This window comes from Falco cherrug, chromosome 9, assembly GCF_023634085.1.
Source record: "Falco cherrug isolate bFalChe1 chromosome 9, bFalChe1.pri, whole genome shotgun sequence".
NCBI lineage: Eukaryota > Metazoa > Chordata > Aves > Falconiformes > Falconidae > Falco > Falco cherrug.
In genome coordinates, this window is record NC_073705.1 from 9790685 (window position 1) to 9811115 (window position 20431).

General features: G+C 55.0%; 1 protein-coding gene across 5 annotated transcripts; it reads right to left on the reverse strand.

Annotated features, from left to right (window-relative positions):
• Positions 1-19040, reverse strand: EGFL7 (EGF like domain multiple 7). 5 transcript variants are annotated; one of them, XM_055720665.1, is made up of 10 exons: positions 18871-19038; positions 13992-14060; positions 8312-8497; positions 6478-6600; positions 6162-6274; positions 5333-5428; positions 3764-3928; positions 2790-2854; positions 2262-2424; positions 1-248 (listed from the first exon to the last, which is right to left on the reverse strand). In XM_055720665.1, the coding sequence occupies exons 3-10, from the start codon at positions 8389-8391 to the stop codon at positions 226-228; spliced, it is 828 nt and encodes a 275-aa protein (XP_055576640.1). In that variant the 5' UTR covers positions 8392-8497; positions 13992-14060; positions 18871-19038; the 3' UTR covers positions 1-225. The 5 variants fall into 5 exon arrangements, with proteins under 5 accessions (XP_055576640.1, XP_055576637.1, XP_027665404.1 ...); XM_055720662.1 differs by having other exon boundaries at positions 1-2424; positions 18871-19040; XM_027809603.2 differs by lacking the exon at positions 18871-19038 and adding an exon at positions 18473-18739 and having other exon boundaries at positions 1-2424.
• Positions 19041-20431: the final 1391 nt, after the last annotated feature.

Consider the following 20431-nt stretch of genomic DNA (forward strand, 5'->3'; position numbering starts at 1 on the left):
TGAGGTAAGGCATTTATTTTCTGCCTCTCCAGCAGGAAGGGGGTGAGATGCTGAGGGCTCAGAGTCCGGTTTGGAAGTAACGGCGTGACCTTTGATAAGGTGAGCTGGAAGAGCAAATGATGGAGATGCTGATGGGAAACCAGCCTTCTGCTACCCCGTGCCTTCCTGTAGGTGGTGTGGCTTTGTCCCCAGCCTGGGGCCTGCTCCAGTTCCTTGGGTGCTCTGCTAGAGTTCATTCTTGCAGGAACCTGGGAAGATGGAAAAAAAAAACCAAACACCCAAACAATGCAGCGATGCTGTTAGCCAGGGTTTCGTTTGTCTCTTTCCCCAAGAAGGATGAGGTTGACCTCAGCCTCTCTGAGCGTCACCCACACTTGCTGCTTTCCCTTTGCCAAACAGCCCCAGGCTGGCTCTGTCCTGCCACATCTGGGAGTGTCACTCTCGCCTCCCCGGTGTGCCGCAGTCCTCGCCTTGGCCTGGGAAGGTCTGAGCGAAGCGTCCCAAGGCACGGGGGACAATAACACTGGCTGTCCCAGGATGGAAGGCTGGGACCAGCCTGTCCCCACTGCAGACACAGCCAGTGGCTCTGTGTGACAGTAATTGAAAGCAGGTGCTGCTGGTCCCCAAAGTCCCCAGTGCCCGGGGGGCTCTGTGGGCTGGGGAAGGGACCGCACGGGGCAACTGTGGCACAGCGACATGCAGTTGTGAGCCTGTCGTGCTGCTGACTGGCTGTGTCACAGCCAAGCATTGCCAGTCTGTGCTGAACTGCAGGTAATTCAGACTGAGAGGGGCTAAAACGTTTATGGCTTCAAGAGATCTGACCTTGTGCCTTCACTGGTGGTTTAAAGGAAAAGTTTTTCAGTCCCTACACACATCCCCACTGGGCAGATAATTGGAGAGTGCAGTTGTGTCTCAGCATTCATTGGTGACATGCTTCACAAGGCACAGAAAATGGATGGCTGCTTCACTCTCTGTGGGATGCCCTGCAAGCCCCAGTGCTTGCTGGAGTACGAAAGGACAGGCTCATGTCCTCCAGGGACTTTCAAGACCATAAGAGGGACAAAAACAAGTTTTGCTTGCCAGAACAGGCTTGGCAGAAGTTAATTTCAGGACTTAGGAGTCATCCCTTGGAATAAATCCATGTTACCTTGTGATACTGCTCACATTCCTTGGTGCTGTCACTAATAATATGTACAGGGCACTACTAGGAAACTCTGTCTGCTGGAACACTCGGTGGTTCTGATGATTACCCCTTTCTGAGATGTTTTTTAAGTGTCTATTTGCAGCTATTTAGTCTTCAAACAAGTTCTTTGAAGTCTTTTATATCTAAGCCATTACTGCAGGCAGTGAACTGGGACTGGATATGCCCTGACACAGTTTCCCCTTAGACTTTCCACCCCTCTGCCATGAGCACCAGGCTGCTGCTGCTGCTGCACACCAGCTCCTGAGCTGGCCCAGCCATGCCTAGTTTCTGGGCGTGTTTGGCTGGAATTAATGGGAAAATGAGCTGCAAAGAGCTGCCTAACAAAATAAAGCGTTATATGGTTTGTGCTCTGCTTTTGAGTCAAGCTGCAGTGCTCCAGAGGGCTCTGCACACACCTCAGGGACCCGAGGGGACACTGCCCTGTCCTGCTCTGTGGTGCCGTGGGGACACAGAGGGCAGGACCCCCCGCCTTCAGCCATTTCACACATGACAGCTCTCACCAGCCTCCCTTCTTCAGTCTGCTACTTGCGAGACCCTCTCTGGTCCACTGCTTGGCAAAGGACTGGTCTGTAGGCTTCAAAAAGAAATGCCTAAAATTTCCCAGGCTCATAAATCTGCCAGCTTCTGCATGCTCCCTAAACTTTCCTGATTGACTTTTTGGACAGTTAATTTCCTAAGGGCTGGAGTTCCTTTTCTAAGGACTAAGTTATAACGGTACAGGAAGGGAATGCAGCCAGCGAGGGTGATGACTACGTGATATGACCCGCTGCTCAGAGTGGGCTGTCTCTGCCCCAGAGCCACATTTCCATGTGCTGATCTTAGGATTTTTGGCTGCTACAAGGGCAGGCAGTCAGATGGTGCAGCCATAGAAACAGCTTTGAAATTAAGCTAATGGGCTGTTTGTGTTCATCTTTTATTAATTACAGGCTGCTGAGCTTGAGGGAGATATAGATTAATAATGGCATATGTGTTACTGATCTCGTTGGCCCACATCTGCTCACCGTGGCCGGTGTGGGAGGAGTGACATACTTCACCCCTGCTTTTTCCAGGCACTTACATGTTTCCAGCCGCTCCTCAAGGAAAGAGATCTGCTCACTCAAGGAGTCAATTCTGTCCAGTTGTTGGAGGGAGTGGGACAGCCGGCTGATGGGGTCTGCGCCGACATCCTCCGGCGCAGATGGCATGAGGTTATGGAAGGGGGCCAGCACCAACTGCAGCTTCTGCAGGGAGAAGGGGAGCTGTGAGTGTGTCCTCCCCAGCCAGGAGGACCACCCAGCGGGACGCAGCACACTGCTGCCGGGGTGCACCCCACCGGGGCGGCACGCCGAGCGGCTCGTGGGGCTTTGGTTATGTTCAAAGGGTGTCGCTGGGCTGGAAGAGCTGCTGCATGGGCACTGCTGCAGCGTGGAGCACAGCTGGGATCGCTGGGGCCTGAGGCCAGCACAACGTTAAAAATAGAACCGGGGCGGAGGAAAACCCTGGCTGCAAACAGCCCCGGGTGGGAGCTGGCTGAGTGCGGTCTTGTGCTGCAACAGGGCAGGGGAGGCCGGACACGGCAGGGCCGAGGCGTGTGCTGAAAGCTCACCTGCTCCAGCGCTTCCACTCTGCTCTTCAGGTCTTCCATTTCTTCCTTCATTTCACTGGGAGGACCTGAAAAAGTGACCAAGAGAAGGTCACTGAGTAAAAGCCCATTGCCTGGGGTGAAGCGGAAGGTACTGGGGAGAGACATTGCTGCAGGGCTCAGGCCAAGCTCTGCTGCTTTCTGCTCCCCTCCTAGTGAGCCCCCCAGGTCTGCCCCGTCAGGACCAGCCCTCAGAGCATCAATCGGATCCAATGCCTGCTGCAAGCACTGGCATCTAGTCCTGCTGCTAACGTGCACAAGCCTCTCCTTGCTGCTGGAGTACCTGCAACGAAGTGGGGAATTTTTCAGGCAGTGGGGTGATGCTTAAAGGATAAGACATCTGATGAAGCCTGGCCTTTCGTGCCCATGTTGTCAGATTAGTGGGCATCCGGGTCTGCCCTGTCCCAGGGTGTGCACAAAGGATCGTCCACGCTGAGGGCCCTGAACAGGGGATAAAGGCAGGTGGCTTGTGGGGCACGTGCAGACGGTGCCCTGGTCTCCCAGGCGTTTACTGCATGATGCCTGTGCTGGCCACAGCGCATTATTACTCACGGTACGAGTTTGAAGTGTCACAGCGCGTACCAAAAGTAATAATGGGCCATCACCAGCGGCGCCCGCCGCTCCTCATGGCTCCGGACTTGCCCTGCAGGAAGGATGATGATGATGGAGAGAACAGCCATGTCCCAGACACCGCAAGCCACAGCCAGGCTCTGTCACCCTTGCAGACAGACCAGGGGCCGGATTTGTGCACAGGAGAGGTTGTTTGGGTGGTAGAGGGACTCCTGGGTCACTGAGAATAAAGCTGAGGGGTTCTGGCTGTCACCCCCCCTCCTGTCTCTTGTCATTCCTGCTCCAGCCACCCTGCAATGCTGAGTGTTAATCCCAGCTTTCACTGAGGGCCCCGAGCAGCCAGGGGCTGAAACGGAGGGACAGGTTACCTGCTTGGCTGAAGGTTTCGGGCTCGGGCGCTGGCACCAGGGGCTGGCACGCCTTGTTGTCGGCAGTGAGGCTGAAGCCATCCCGGCAGGCACAGTGGTAGCTCCCAGCCGTGTTGACGCAGAGCTGGCCGCACCCGTGGCTCTGGCTGGCACACTCGTCCATGTCTGAAACCACAGCTACAGCTCAGCGAGGGCAGAGGTGGTGAGGAGGCGCTTACCAGGGGCGAGGGGCGCGCACGGGCTTAGGCACAGTGAGGATGCAATGGGACCCCAACAAGTGCCCAAGCCATGCGCCCCAAACAACTGGTATTTGTGCTGGGCACAGGTCTGGGTGCTGTCAGCACTGCAGGGTGTGAGCAAAAGACCTGCCAGTGCTTTTGCACCCGGCTGGAGTAAACCTGGGCCAACCTCGAGGGGGATCTGGCCTCCTTCCCTCCGCCCGCTCCCCTCCACAAAAGATCCAGAAACAAAAGCTGTGGTCAGAAATGTCCCAGCTCTGGCCAAGCGGGCGCAGGCAGCGCTTGGCTCTCATCCTGGATTTATGGCCGGGGTTTTGGTTCCAGCCAGCTGTGGCGAGGAGCTATCAGCCTTTCAAGTGTGTACAAAACCTAGTAACCTCTCCTCACACGGGGGAGTTATTAAAGCTGTTCCCACAAAGCAAAATGAGCTGAACCGCTTCCCACGCCCGGGTGAATCTGTTTTAGGCAGTGGGAAAATCCTTTCCCCCCTGCGCTGGAGCCGGAGCTGTCAGCGATGTGCTCAGCCCTCCCTGGCCCAGCATGGGTCAATGCCACACACTCCTCCCCTGCCTTACTGGAGGGTGGAAAGCCGGGAAATGCTGTGGCAGGGGTTTGGACCATGCTGCCTGATTTCCCTGTGCTCTGGCAAGGAGCATCAGGCTGCTTTCATGCTGGAAAAGAGCTCGGTGCCTGGAGATCACCAGGCTTCTCCTCCACCCCTGGATATTTCCAGTTTACAGATTTAGTCTCTGCAGTAAATGGGCACCTTAGTTTACAGCAAGAGTTTACAAAGCCAGGGACATGGGTGATTACAAATATGCAGTCTCAGGCCCACTCCACGAGTGCGACGGCTGCTCTGCAGAAAGGCTTTTGCTGGCTGCACAGTTGCGGCGGAGTGCAGCCTCTGTTCACGCTGACCCAGCACAGAGCAGCAGCAGAGAGGCAACGTGGATGCCAGGGCTGCACACGAGGGCTGGGAGCACTGAGGCAGCCACAGGGAGGTCAGAGCTCCCCTGGGAGCTGAGCTTCCCATCCTTTCCTGCCCAGACCATCAGGCATCACTGCCCTGGAGCAATACGTGTAGGTGTGCACGTGTGTGTGCAGAGGGGTAACACACTGGTTCCCCTCTGCGGTCTAAGTAGCACCAGGCATGTGCCAAGGCTTGGTGAGGAGCCATGGTGCTGGTCCCTGTCCCCCCCCAAGGGACTGGTCCATGGGCAGAGGACCTCCAGAGCCCTATGGCAGCCCTGTGGCTCCCAGAGAAGCTCTCCCAGTGGCAGTGGGGCAGGCCCGATGCAGGGAGCCCGGAGGGGAGCAGCATGGCCAGTACCTGTCTGGCAGGCTTGCCCCGTCCAGCCGGGTGGGCAGGCACATCTGCCGGGGAAGGTGCAGCTCCCGCCGTTCTGGCATGGCACCCAGCAGAGAGCTGCAAGACAAAACACAAGAACAGTGTCACCAGGCAGCTCTGGGGGTCCCAAGCTCCCTCCCTGCCACCGTGGATGCGTGTACACACACAGCATGTACAGACACCCCAAAACGCACCCCAGCACCAGCCTGTGGGCAGGATGCTCTGCCCCAGCCCTGCACCGGTGGAGGGGTTGACTTGGCCGGGGTGCACAGGTCACAGGATGGGTGGGATGAACAGGACCTCGGTTTTGCAGCCTGGAAGAGGCCGAGACGCCTGTGGCCAGCACAGGGAGGGGGGGCGACAGGCAGCAGCGGGTCCTGTGAAGCCTCTGGTGCTGTGCTCTGAGCTCATCTGGGGATGGACTAGCTCCTGATGTGTTTTGCATTTGTTTTGTGTTGTACATCACAATTGCCTCCTGAAAGCATTTCTCTTCCATTACCACTGATTTATACAGCAAGGACTTACTCATTTTATTTATCCTCTGGTAACTATAAAGTTAATAAGCGATCCCAAAGGAAAAAGGCCTGCGAGGCAGCAGAGAAAGGCTGGGAATTAATCACAAATTGAACCGCATTTGGTTGTGACACCAAAAATTTAAATGCTTTCCTACAGGGAGAATCTGCCTGACAGGCAAAGTGCTGGTGAATAAGAGAGCTGGCTGCTGGGGCCTCATCCAGGGACATGAGCTACCCGGCCCACCGGCCTGGGGAAGGCCGAGCACTGGCACCGGGGTGGCACGGCAGCCTCTTACCTCTGTTGCAGCTGAGCGTGTGGCTGTTAGCCCTGCTCCAGCCGGGGCAGCATGAGGCCACAGGCTGGGATATCTGCTTGTACGCCTGCCGGTAGGCAACCCTGTAGATGGTCCTGCAATGCAAGGATGGAGCTGAGCTGGGTGACGGAGCATCTGCCCCTCAGCCCCCCATCCTGTTGTGGGTCAGCCCCCCTGCGCTGGCACCCCCTGCCTAGGGGCAGGAGCCTCTTCCCCGTGGATCAAGGCAGGACTCCCCGCTTCCACAGCCCCCTCGGGTCGCTGGGAGCAGGTCCGTGGTGCAGGCAGCTGCCCTCACCTGTAGGTGCTGCAGAGGCGGTGGCCCTGGCAGGTGGTGAGGTAGGGCTGGTACACGGGCTGGACGTGGGACTCGGTGTAGGCGGCTGCCTGGCTCTGCGGTGTCGCGGCACAGACTCTGCGGCTGAGCAGAGGGGAGCAGATCAGACACCGGCTAAAAACCAACCCACTGCTCCTCCCTGGGGCAAAGGCACTCCACCGATTTACACCAGCTCGGGGCACGGCCTGACAGTTCCTCTCTACAAAGGGCTATTTAAACGGCAACAGCTAATTGCCCAAGTGACCCAGGAGGCTACTTCAAGCTGTTTCAGGGCAGCAACACAAAGCTTGAGCACTGCAGGCTGCACGGCCTCCTCCCCAGCCCCTGCCCGAAGGCGCTGATGCCTCCTCGTACACTCACCCGACACAGTCCCTCCATCCCAGGGGAGCAGTCGGGGCCCAGATTTAGGGGAAATTTACTCAAAGCAGTTCTCCTTCCATTCATCACCTCCCTTCCCCTAGAATGACTCACTTTCTGGGTGGATTTTTCCTTTCTGAGACTTTTGCACTCCTGAAACGGATGCCCCTGTGGTCACCAAAAAATTGATGATTTCACAGGAAGGGTCAAGCTCACCACAAAACAGTAAAGGCCAGATGAAAGTCGCCCTCCAGTCCTCCTAAGATAACTGTGATCCAGTCAAAAACTTTCCCAAGGTTAACAGCCAAAGTGGTCTTGGTAAAAAACTCTTTTTTTCAACACTTTCCAGCCCAAGCAGGTCAGTCCCACTGAGAAACTCATCTACTTGTCTCAGCCTCCCAGCCCAATTAGAAACTAGAATAAAAAGCCTGGGAATTAGCATGGACATCAGATGGCTTCCATTAACTTCAGAAAACTCCTCTCAGCCTCACTGATTAATGCTATAGACGATGCAATTTTTAAATGGCAATTGTTTGCTTTGCAACATTTAGACTAAAGCTATAGCTGCAGCCTGTGCGTGCAAGCAAGGAATTCAGCCTGTGGTTTTAGTCATGACCAGAATGCAAAAGGTTTAATGCTAGAGGAGAGTATTTCAACGTAAAAACAAACTGCAGAAAATGTGAGCTGTATCTGGGGGGCGGGTGCTGAGTCGAGCTCCTTTTGGCTGTGCAAGAAACTGGGGCACTGAGCTCTGGGCTTGCTCTGACCCAGTGGGAGCTGAGCTGTGCCTGTCCAGGATGTGCTGGGATCCAGGGCGCCTTGTCAGACCCAGTTCCTGGAAAGAGAAGGGGAATCACAGGAGCTGCCACTCCTGGGCTTATGGGACCATGGACCGCAGCTGCCGCAGCATCCCAGAGAACACAGGGCACAGCAGGCAACAACCGCTGGGGATTTCCACCCCTGCATCTCCTGGGCAGTGCATCTCCTTAGAGCTGGGAGGCAGCATCCTCCTTTGATGGCTTGTTTGCAAAGCTCGATTGGTGTGATAGCAACATTGCACACATATTTTTCTGCAAGGATGTGCTTGAAAGACACAACAATAATTCATGAACAGCTGAGGGCCTGATTAGCTTTTGACTCTCCCACATAAAAAGCTCAGAGTGTCTTTGTGTCCTCTGCACGGAGCTAAACAGAGCCAGAGCATTTTCTCTGAGAGGTTTTTTTGTTTCCCTGACAAAGCAAACAACCAGCAAAGGGCTGTTGAGCCCTGGCTGCCCCGAGAGGACTCGGCAGAGCCTTTTCCCACCTCCCTGCCAGCCCGGTGAGCTGCCTGTGCACATGAAACCCGGCTGTCTGAACAAGGGCTCTTACCACACTGCACCTCGCTGTGATGTGCAGATGTGCACACCCGAGGGATGCAGACTAAATGGGGGCTTACCCTGCCCTGGCAAAGCCATCTGTGCTGGTCACACTGAGGATGAAGAGGAGTCCCGAGATCAGGGTAGCGATGCAGTGCATGTCCTGTCCGTCCCGCGGCACCCAGGGCTGCGCGGCACAACCGAGTCTCGTTCTTTGGTGGGATGCGCTGGCTCCTACCGCATGTCTCACCCTTCAGCGGGGAACCCTGCAACCGAGAGAAAAGCGGTGTGAACACACCGTGTCGGTCCCAGCCGGTGACGTCTGACAGAGCTGTGGGGTCGGGGTCAGCCCCCGCTGCCGGGATCAGAGGGACAGTGCTGGGTCAGCGCAGGCCCTCTGAGGGCAGCACAAGGGGCTGGGGCAGGAGCACACTTGCTGGCAACAGAGCAGTGTGACATGCTAAAGCCCAGGGGAAGCGGGGACACAGCCATTGCCAAGTTGTTCCTGTGAACCCCTGGCAAGGCAGGTGCTCCTCCAGGCACAAACCCACTTTGCCCCACTCAGTTCAACAGCGATTGACCCTGGGGGGACGCCTGGCCCAGCACACAAGAGATGCTGGGGGCCACACAGTCACTTCTTGAGGGGCAGGGAAGGGACCTGTGTCGCATGAAATACCCTGCCAATTCCAGGCAGCAAGGGCAAAACAATGGCCCTTAATTTCTTAATCCATACAGCATTGTAAAGCTGCTTTTCCCACCACATAACACACTGAAATCTGATCTTCTTCTCTTTAAAATACAAGTTCTTGCCAGAGAAAAGTGCTGTAAGGGCCATATGTACCGTCTGCAGAGTCAGTACTGACTTGCAAATAAAGAGGCTTTGATTTTCTAGCAAAGGAAAAATATGAAACGAAGCTGAAGATGGTCAATAACAGTATCTAATGTGAACAGTATCTAATTTAAACAAACCAGTTGGCCTCCGGATGGCAGCAGTTAAAGGAGGAAGAAATAAAGCAAGCCACCTTAAATATATGCCAATTAAAGAAAGAATCAGTTTTTCTAATTAAACCTTGAAAAAGGAGTGGCTTTACAGGGAGGCAACACAAGAAATACCCTTCTGAAACTGCAAATATGGTGAGCTGCAAATAAATGTTTTAAAATCCCCAGGTGATATGCAGTGGGATTGGGCTGGAGAGTTGCAGGCTTATCCTCAAACTCCTTTGGGACAATTCCTAATGCCAAGTCAAGTTGTTGCAGATAACCATTCCAAATCTGCAGACCCTGCAGGTCTCAAAGCCCTTCTCCAAGGCACTCCATAACATCTTTTCCTTTGTGCAGGTGAAGAAACCCAAGGCACGCAGAGGTGAAGACCCGCATCTGGAGAGAAACCAGCCTGGTGCCTTCCTGCCCCTTAATATCAAACATCTTGTGCTTATTTCCACGCAGCGATAGCGCTGAGCAAGGCAGATCGCTGGCTGAGCAGCCCCTTCCCCTCCTCACCCAGCCCAGGACTCATCTCAGTCCACGAGCAGGGCACGCGGCTCTGCCTGGCTGAGCAATAGGGAGGATTTTTGTCATTTGTTATTTTGTATTGTTATAAAATGCAATCAGGACCTCACTCAGTCCCTGAACTTGGCAGAAGCTGAGGGTCTGGCTCCAGGTCACAACACACCCACCCTGCTCCTACCATGGTACCAGCTATTCCCATGCAGCTGCAGCCCAGCAGGGAACTGCAGGTGCCCAGACCCATCTTCACCTCCATACAAGCCCAGCTTTGAGGGTATAAGCATGATTTTGGTGATAAAAGCCTGTAGTCCTCCATTCTCCTCCCAACGTAACAATAAATTTCATCTTCTAATGATTAATATATGGTATCTCCACCATCAGGAAATGGAATCTTGGTCATTCTGCAGGAAGGATTTAAAAATATAGTGAAGAAACTTGCTTTCTCCCCAGTCCTCCTGGAGACATCCCAGCGACACTAGTGTGCACAGATGGGCTAACTCCCCACTGCTCAGCCAGCCAGCTTTTCCCAGGGCTATACTGGGACACATATTTTCCTTACAATCACAGATGCCCAGACTAGCGGTGCTTCTCCAGAAGTCTCTTAAGTCAAACTTTGCCAACCATCTCCATCCTCCCACAGGATTCCCGTGACTGCTGTGGGAGCTTTCCCTATGGGGAAGGCAAGAAACACAGGGCACAAGTCTAAAATATACAGAGTTTGGTTTTTTGCTTTGAAATGGAGCAGCATTGCCCTACTTCAAGCGGTCACAGTGTCCCTCTGGGTCATAAAATTATAGTTGCTTCATACCAGAAAAAGTTTCAAAAGTGGAAACATGGTAGTCTATACTTGTCTTTTTCATGAATTTATGAAAATCAGCCTCTTTAAAGCCACAGAAGATCCTCCAACCTGTTGCCACTACTATTCTAATACTCTTAAAGCCCACAACTTAAGGAAAACCTTTTCATGCTTAAGAAAACAAACCCAGAGTTTTTTGTCACTGCCTTTCTAGTCCCTGAAATGAAGATGTGAAGCCCCATGGTCTGGCAAGTGAAACTATGTGGGTGCCTCTGAGCTTGTGCTGTTTCAGGGGGGCAGCAAAGTCTCCCCCGTGCCTCTGTGATCTGGGGGTCCCTCTCCCACCAGCCAGAAATGTTCCCATAACTCCCCTAAGTCTGCTCTTGCATAACTGGCCACAGCAACCAACGGGAAAATACAACCCACCGTGTGAGTGAGCAGTGTTTTGTCCAGCTCTTCCCATGAAACCAAGGCTAAAACTCCAGCTGATGGCAGCAGCAGGAATCGGGGTCTGTCTGCCAAGGGTTGCAATGAATCCAGTCCCTCAAGAGGATGCAATTACCCTCACGGGAACACAACAGCAACAGCCTGGCCTGGTTCTACAGGTGAAACTGCTACTCCCAGCTGTGCACTGGATCCGGTCTGTGCCCTTAGAGCCAAACCGTCCTGGAGAGGGTCAGCAACCGCAGCGGGGAGATGGATTTTCCCTTACAAACACCTCCAGCTGTCCCCTGCGCAGGCTGGGATGCAGGCACCGCGGGGCACAGCCACAGGGATGTGGGTGCGGTGGAGCAGGGAGGGGGACACGGCGGAGCGGGCTGCGGGGATGCAGGCGCCGCGGAGCAGGGATGCAGGGACACGGGTACCGCGGAGCGGGCTGCAGGGACACGGGGACGGAGGACTGGGCTGCGGGGACACGGGGACGGCGGAACGGGCTGCAGGGACACGGGTACCACGGAGCGGGCTGCAGGGACACGGGGACGGAGGAGCGGGCTGCGGGGACACGGGGACGGAGGAGCGGGCAGCGGGGACACCGGTACCGGGGAGCGGGCTGCGGGGACACGGGGACGGCGCAGCCCGGCGCAGGGATGCGCACCCCGGCCCGCAGCAGGCCGAGCCCCGCTCCCCGGGCGCTGCTCCCCGCGGCAGGCGGAGCCCGGGCACTGCCCGCAGCCCCGCCGCCGCCGCCGCCCCGGGGACACCTCCCGGGCCGCCCCCCCCCCGCCCCCGCGCTCCCCGCCGGGACCCCCGGGCGCTCCCGCTGCGGCAGCGAGTCCCGCTCTGCGAAACGTCCCCCGCCCCCCCCGTCCGTCCCCGGCGGAGGATGCGGCCGGGGCCCCCCCGGGCGTGCCGAGCGCGGGCGGCGCCCGCTGGGACTCACCGGTGGCGGCGGCGGTGCCGGAGCCGCGGAGTCGCCGCCGCGCCGCGGCCCCCCGCGCATTTCCTCCCCCGGCCCGAGCCGGTCCCTCCGCCCCGGCCCAATGAGCTCCCGGCGGGAGGAAAGCGGAGCCTCCCGGCCGGGGGGAAGCGCCGGGGCCCGGGGAGCCTCCGCCTGCCCCCGCCCCGCCGGCCCCCGCCAGCCGCCACCTGCCCCCGCGCCCCCGCCGAGGTGCCCCGGCTCCCCGGGGGACACGCAGCGACACGGCAGGACCTCCCAGAGAAGTCTGGTCCTGCGGAGGGGACAAGCAGGGACAGGGCAGGACCCCCTGGAGAAGCCTAGTCCTGCAGGGGGGACATGCAGGGACAGGGCAGGACCCCCTGGAGAAGCCCAGCCCAGGGTGGGGACACACACTGGTGTTTTGCCCCATATGTTGTCGCTGCCTTGCTGGCCCCAACTGAGATGGGATTGCAGGGGTTCCCTGCCCTGGCATTGATCTGGAGCCTTACCTGCAGGCTCCCCACGGCAGGCTGCACCCCACAGCACTGCCAGCCCGTTTCTGCATGCCCCACACTGCGAGGATGCAAGACCCTGCCCCCCCCGCCCCCTTCCCCAGATCAGCTTGCCTGCGTGGGCAGGGGATTAATGGCAGGAGAGGGAGATCCCACCATAGCCCACAGCCCCTTGCCCAGGGGTGTTTAGACTCCCAGTCCATCACCAGTGCAGTGGCCAGGGCAAATTTTTTTCTTTTTGCTAAAAAACCCTGTGGTTCTGCACTCCCCAAGAGGACATAATCTTTCCCTAGGTTGCAGACCTCACACGCCGCACCAGTCCATAGCATGTCCCCGTGCCCCGTTAGCCCCCCACGAGCTCATTACAACAGCAAAGTCCTCCAGAAGCAGACAAACTGCCAGGACAGGGAGGCTGGTTTGTAGCGAGCCCTAAAGGATGCTTAAAGGATTCCCTGGATCCCCCCTTAGCTGTGGAGCAGCCTGAGGATCGACCCGGAGAGCCACCCAAAGGCACCAGACAGCCCCACGCAGGGTGAAGCCCTGCTGGCTTGCCAGCACCTGCCCTGGGACAGGCTGGGCAGGCCAACCCCCCAGCTGCCTACAGGCTTCTTGTGTTAAATGCCCAGTTATTTATCAAAGCGATTTCTGCAGTTCGGTTTGTGCCAAACTGCCACTTGTTTTGTCTGCATTTTTCTCTGGGAAATTAGAGTACAGAGGCTTATTGTTTTTCAAATGACTTAGGCGCCTGCCCATGCACAGAACTAGCCTTAAAGATAGCAGGGGTCTGATGTGCAAATGAATGGCAGGATACAACCCCCTGGGAATATTTGTTCCCATTAAGCTTTGCAATTTTTTTGAAAGCATGTAAGCATTTAAAGGAATTATTTACCAGTTAAGCCATAATGGCTCCAAAAGAGCAACTGAGATCACTGGCCCATCCCCTGTATTTCCTAATGGATATGCTGAGGCTGCTGGTTGAACTGGAGCTGCCTCAGGTCGTGCTGCACCCTCCAGGGAGGCTGATGGGTGCCAGGTGTGTTGGCATGGGGCTTTCGGGTGGACCGGTGTAAAAGGAACATAAACTGCTTTGGTGAGATCCTCCCTGGGGAGGGGAGCAGAGCAGAGGGGGATTGGCTCTGGGACATGCTGGTGAAGATGGAGCTTCATTGCTGGGAGGACGGAGCGCAAGGGAGACGGGATCCCTCCCAGCAGCAAGGACGAGGCTTGATGATGCTGGTGGAAGTGCAGCTCCGTGTTACACAGCATCTCACAAGGCACAAACATGTTTGCTCACTGTCTGGATCCAGCCTACCTCTGGGGAATGGTTTCAGCTCACTTAATCTCATAAGCATGAAGCACAGGCAACTTTTCCCAAGAGTCTTGAAGGGACGGCAATTATCTCATTATGCAGAAAGTGTTATTGTTTTTTCTGGTGTATGGGGGAGATGATCAGAGCCTGATACCCAACTTGTCTAATAATTGCAAAATGCCTTTGGAAGCCAAAGGAAAGCTCCTCCATCTGACCATACTGAAAGCACAAGATTTAATTTTGCCGCCAAGACACTCACCTTATCCGTGGTCCTCCACCACTTGCCCTGGGCAGGGATCCTTTTCTTAAGGAGCATCTTGATTTCTTACTGTTAGAACAGAAAAAGCCTGCTGTTACACCCCCCTTGTCATGCAGGCAGAGATCAGTGACTTGCTGGTGTGGATGGACCTGGTGTGGGGTTCCCTGGATGCTCCCAAAGGTCCTTGCAGAGTGGGGTGGAGGATGAAAGTCGGATCGTGGCCACAGCGTACCTGTGTCTGGCATTGGCACAGAGCTCACACCGCAAAGGCTCGTTGGTGTGCCGGAGAGGCACGGACACTGTGATAGCCATGGTAGGGCACGGAGAAGCCCATGCCTTCCCTGCTGTGCAGTGCAGGCTGCACAGTGGGTGTTTTAGGAGCATCCTATGGGTCCTGATCCTCCCCTTGCTCACACAAACTTGCGGCGCAGATCACCTTGCTGTGACACCCATGGGAAAGGCCAGGCAGACCCACAGTGCCTTCACACCCTTTGGGGTTCAGCAGGGGTACGAGCAAAGGCTGAGCAGGGCAGAAGCCCTGGTTCCACCTAATGTAGCTCCAGGGCTTTGCTGACCACTCAGCTATCCCCTCCAGCTATCCCCTTCCTAGTGCCCAAGGCTGGGATTTTCCAAGAGCGCAAGAGAACAGGGTGCCCCATTCCTGCTTACACTCTCCTGGATGTATCCAAGTTCCCCTACACTGATTTGTGATCACCCCCCCTGTACCCCAACGCTATATTTTACCGTTTTCAGTACACACACACACATGCTCATTTAAGGACAAAGACCCCTAACTGCCCAGGCAACCTTTGCACGAGTCCCTGGGATCCCAGGTGTAAATCTAATGGCGAGAAAGGGGATTAATTTGTTGACACCCAGCATTCCTCATGGCACTCATCCTTCAGCCCCTTGCGGGACAATACGACCCAGCACAGGACTGAGCATGCCACCTTTCAAGGTCTACGTTAAAGCCTTCTCAGCCATTACACAATTATTCCCTAAGTGCACTGCAGCATTTTAAAATTCTGCAAGTATTTTAATTGCAAAATGTTTGCTTTTCAGTTCCATTTACTGGGTCAAATCTTTGCTCAGGCAAGTGCCCATGTCAGCTGCTTAAGAACTGCATATAGCCCATTAAAAGAGCATTTAATCCTCTGTTCTTAGGGAGGGTTCAGTGTCTTATATGCTAATATTCATTATGCTGGGAGGAAATCCCCCAGGACGCTGCCTGGCAAAGTTCCCTTGAAAGCAGAGGAGTTATGCCAGTTCAGAGAGGGGGAAGATCAGATCTGTTGGCTCAGTTAGTATCGGTGTGATGAGTTTCCGACAAAGGCAGTAAGGGATTTTGGCTCCTGACTGCAAGTCTGTCTGAATTTGAAGTCCTCCCTGGACCAGCGTTTTACATGTTTCCTCCAAAGCTTTCTCCCTTGAACACTAGAAATGTACTCCCACGACATCTAATATTAATGCTTGTCTCCAGGCCAAGAAAGAAATGTTTCTGCCCAGCCTCCCCCTTAGATTTTACAATGTCGAAATCTCCTTGTCTCCCACTGGTTTTACCAGCAGTGTGAGCTACGAGGCATGCTGAGTGCTGGCCTGGAGCAGGTCTCAGGCTGAGCACCAGGCTGGCTGAGAGGGGGAGATTTTCACACCCCTCCCCATTTCCTAGAGCCCGTCCTGCAGACCTGTCAAGCACATCGCACCCGCCCGGGCAGCGGCACCAGATCCGACATCACCCTGAGAGCATCCCTAGTGGATTGAGGGCTGGAGGTGTGGGCTGGGCTGGCAGCCGGTTCCCTGCGTGGTAGGTGAGCTCGGAGGGTGTGAGGGTGTCTGGAGCTGGGGTGAGTGGGCTCAACTTTGCTCTGGTTCTGGAGGCATGAAAAAGGAATGATTAACAGAGGAAAATTAATAGGAAATCAGCACTAAGGTCCCACATCAGGAACCCTCTCTTGAGAAAGGAGTGCTAGCAGCCCATCACGGTAAATGGGAGATGCCCAAGCATGTGAACGCTTCCCCAGACTGGGGCTAGAGATGCTGAAGTGGCAGATAGAGAGAGATGAATGGGGAGACAAACAGAAGAGTGACACACATACAGATGCAAAACTTTTTAACTACTACAAGCCATGGCTGACCCCATACCTGCTGTGTACAATGGGCTCTCACTGGCCTCTGCAGGGTATTGCACAGAACTGGAAGCACTTGCTAAAGCAACAGGAATTTTTGGTGCTTCTGAAAAAAGGAGGAATGGCTTTTCCTGGTTTAGGACAAACTCTTCTGCTGAGGCTTTTCATAAAGCTGTTTGTAAACTTTGGAGCAGCCCCTGTTCTACAGACCTCTGTAAGGAAAACAACCTCCCACTATTGTATTATGTCCCATATTGTTCTCGGTTGTGTCAGCTGCAGACCAGTTATCTCAGTGGAAATCTAGAAGCATCCGTTGATGTCAGTGGGATCAAAGCAGGTCAAACCAAGAGAAGTACTTGGCCCATAGCTCTTGGTCTGTCGTCACCAGTTGCCCAGCGCTATGCATATTATGACTGGGGTCTGATTCCCACAAAGTGAGGGTTTTTTTGCCTGAGTAAGGACTTAGCAAGCATTAAGTATCTCAGGACCGGACCGATATGTTTATAACTTAAGGTGACCGTAAAGACATACAGCAGCCTAGCTGTAGCTGTGCAAAAACAAATGTGTGAGCAGGACAACATCCTGTAGCCAGGTTTATTTTCTCTTCTGTGCACACAGATGAGCTCTTATTTAAATTTAGGCAGTAATAGCTGCTGCATAGAAGCTAGCAAGTGATTAATCTCACCCAGGAATAAACCAAATTTTGCAGCTTTTTATGAAATTTCCCTGGCAAAAAGTGGCATTAGTCATCAGGGAATGGTCCTTCACCCCACCATTACCCTCTGCATTTTCCCAGTGAATCACTCCCCAAGGAGCGCATGGGAAATGCAATGGGAAAAGCTGTGTGTTGCACGCACAGCTCGGTCCCTTCATCACGACCATCCCAGTGAGCAGCTCAGGAGGGAGCATTTCACACAAAGCTGGGGTTTTGCTCCAGTTATCCTTCCCTGTCAGAAGAAAGTCTCCAGCTCTGGAAACCTGCACTGAGCAGAGCTCCTCTCTGCAGTCACCTCCCAGGTTACAGGCAGGATGGGAATCCAAGTGTTCACTTTGGGAGAAAGGATGGAGAGTGAAACAACATTTCTGATTGTCCTCTTCTGTTTGCAGAGACCCTTTTCTTTATCTGTCTGGTCTGAAACCTCAGGTTAAATCTTCCCTTGTGTTTTGCCATGCCCTTCTGGTGCTGATGTGACTGTGAGTCAGGTTCGTTTACTCTAATTTGTTGCAGTTTGTAAATCTGCCTCCCCAGAGCCAGCCCCATCTGCAGCAGTTGAGTCTGGGAAATGGCTCAAATGAGTGTGCAGCCCAGATTCAATTTCTCTTCCTTACCTCTAGGGAAACTTGTGCAGAGCTGGTAGTTTAAAAGCATAGAGGGGGACTAACTCAATCAGCAGAATGAATGCTAGATCACAGGGAATAACATTAAAAATCTGCCAGGGCAGACTCGGTGTTTTCTGCTTCTACCCCAAGGAGAGGCGGATTTTTAAGGAGGCTCAGAGTCCAGCCACCACATCTGGGCTTCTGTCTCGCACAGCTTCCCAAGCGGTAGCAGAGCCTCCCAAACCACTTTTAAATTAATTTTATCACTGACAAAGCCTTGTTATTTCTCCTTATGTTTGATTCTCTGCCCAGTGAATTGATTCAGTGAATTTTAAACCCTAGGAAAAAGTATGCTGGATTATTTCTACCAAAAGCCATTCACTGCCGTGGACCTACTTCATATTCCCACACAGCCAGTGCCTGGTATCCCAGCTGCTCCTATCCACAGTCAGCCTTTTATCCCCAAATACCCCAGATGCCTCACTGAAAGCCTCCTGCTCGCCTTGTGTAATGCCACAGATTAGGATGGTGGGACCCACAAGCCTGCAGGTATCTGAAAACAGATAGCATGCAAATCGCCCAGCTCCACGGGTATCAATTTGAGAGGCTTTGCTGAGCTCCTGGCACACACACCCCGGCACGCTCCAGGCTCGGCCATCATCCAAGGCAAGCCTCAGGTCTGCAGGAGAGCAGGGATGCTCCCTGCCCACCTGTCCTGCCCCTGTGCAGGGGCCAAATGCTGCCGTGGTGCAATCTGAAATCAGCAGCGTGGTGTCACGGTGCGGGGTCCCGCCATGCCAAGGGTGAGTGGCACCACCGTGCGCTGCACAAAGGGGAGAGAGCGTGGGCAGAGGCAGCGCAGGTGGAAGGATGAGCAACATAGTGGTATATCAAAGGTGTTCAGAGAGCAGGCAGATGGAAAAAGAGAATGAGTTATGGGAAGGAAAGAGATTTGCTAAGAATTTCCAGCTGTCTCACAGGTATTTGTGCAAGTGTATGCAGCCTTCCTTTACATGCACAGGAGGTAAGATTTACCTTCTGAGTTCTCTGCTCCTGGAAAACAGTCTGAGTGCCAGTGAGGTGAATTAAAAATAGTAATTCTGCAAGCTGGGCTCTGCTCTGAGCAAAGTGGTGCTGGAGAGGCTCCTCGGCTCGGCACGTGGCATGGCTGACAGCAGAGCCAGCCTCGCTGGGAGCAGCCGAAGGATGCTTTAAAAATCCATTTGCTCCGGCAGCCCTTTCCCAGTGCTGTATGTCCAACCGGCCCCCAAGGCTCCTGCCATCATCTCTGCCTGAGCAGAGGCAAAAACCCACCTGGAGCTCACAGGGTCCGGCCTGGCGAGGTCACACTCCCACTGCCCCCAGTGCCAGCTCCCCATCCCGTCCCACCCGCCCCATCCCTGCTGCCGTGATGGCTGCGGCTCGTACGGTACCTGCTCCCCGCCGTCCCCTGCTGCGCCGGGAGCAGCCCCACCGCCGTGCTCCCCCGTGGCTCCCGGCGGCCATCCCTGCCTGGCCGCCCTGGCTCTGGCGGGCCTGGGCACCCACCTCGCACCCCCGGCATGGCCGGCCGCCGGCCGCGCACAGGCAGGAGGTGGCTGCTGAGGTGGAAGGGCGGCTTTTTATGCTTTTCTTCCTGTATAAATCAGGCCGGGGATGGACAATCCCAGACAGGACTTCCTGTGTGTGTTGTGCGCTGATAACGGGCGCCACGAGGAGAACAAACACGGCCGCCCCGCACCCGGAGGGGGAGAGGGGCCGTGGGGCGGTACCCCCACACCGTGCCCACCGGGGACAGCCACAGGGTGCCAAAATGCAGAGGAGGCAACCACCGTCCCCAGGGACATGGGGAGGGAGAGAGCTGCCCGGCTGGGCTCCCTGCCGGCACCTCACACCAGGCCCAAGATGGCTGCTGCCCCCTGCCCTCCTGCCTCGCTGGCGTGGGGCACATTTCAGCAGCGCCCACCCAGGCACCTCTCATTCCCCCTCAGAGGGGGTGGATGGGGTCTGGCCATCCCTCACAACCTGTGCCAAGCATGGCAGGGCTGGCGGCCATCTTAAGAGGGAGCCATGTTGATGTTAGGCACCAATGGAGCTCTTTTGGGGGTATTTGTGATGCCCTGAAATTTGGGTTACAGCGCAGCAGTCAAGTCAGTTTGTTGGATGGCTTGTCATCGCTGTGACACTGTCCCCGTGTCAGGAAAGAGTGAGGTACATGGCGTTTGGGCCTCTAAACCTGCAGGACATCACCCAGCAAAGGTGGTGTCTTCAGTGATGGGCACTAGAAAGAAGTGTGGAAACAACCGCCCCAGTGCCCTAATTTTCAAGACTATTCTGATGCAAAGCTGATTAAGACTTCAAATTTAATATGTCTGTATGTGTGACTTGGAATAGTACAATTTTAAGTGGAATGTGAAACTCTCATCCAGACCATGCTAGGAAAGGAGATAGTTTGGAACATGAGGGCTGTGGCGGTAGGTGCAATCAGGCTGCCAAGCAAGCAGCCCTGTGGCTGCCAGGCCATTGCTGCCTGCAGGTGGGGGCAACAAGACCCCCCCAGAAGCCTGTACATCTTCCTTCTGTCCTGGCAGAGTGCACAGCACGGGTCTGGGGACATGTGTCATCTGGGGCTCCCCTGGAGCAGAGCTGCAGCCCCAGCTCATGCCGCACACGCCTGGGTCCTCCTGATCTGGGCAGCACAGAGTGCTTGTGCACAGGCTTACGCTGAGCAAAGGATTACTCCCACCCTTATTCAGCAAAGTATTACTCTGGGCAAGTCCCCTGGGAGTTGCAAAATATTCTGTGTTTATTTATATAAATGCATGACTAAAGAAAGACCCCACTTGTTTTCCTTGGCAGACCGGTTTTTAAAAGGCTATTTTCTGCCACTCATCCTTCTCTCCAGCAATAGGTGATTTTATATACTGCGTGCTGCCTGCAGTGAGCATTGCCAGCTGATGAACTCCATGGGAGTGCATCTGTCCAGGGGAGTCT

Excerpts from the sequence above, each read along its gene's own strand:
- EGFL7 (XM_055720664.1), bottom strand. The coding sequence starts at position 8,391 with ATGCACTGCATCGCTACCCTGATCTCGGGACTCCTCTTCATCCTCAGT. Across the intron at positions 6,601-8,311 it reads GATGGCTTTGCCAGGGCAGG|CCGCAGAGTCTGTGCCGCGA; the intron begins GTAAGCCCCCAT and ends CCCTCTGCTCAG. Across the intron at positions 3,929-5,332 it reads GGGGCAAGCCTGCCAGACAG|ACATGGACGAGTGTGCCAGC; the intron begins GTACTGGCCATG and ends CTGTGGTTTCAG.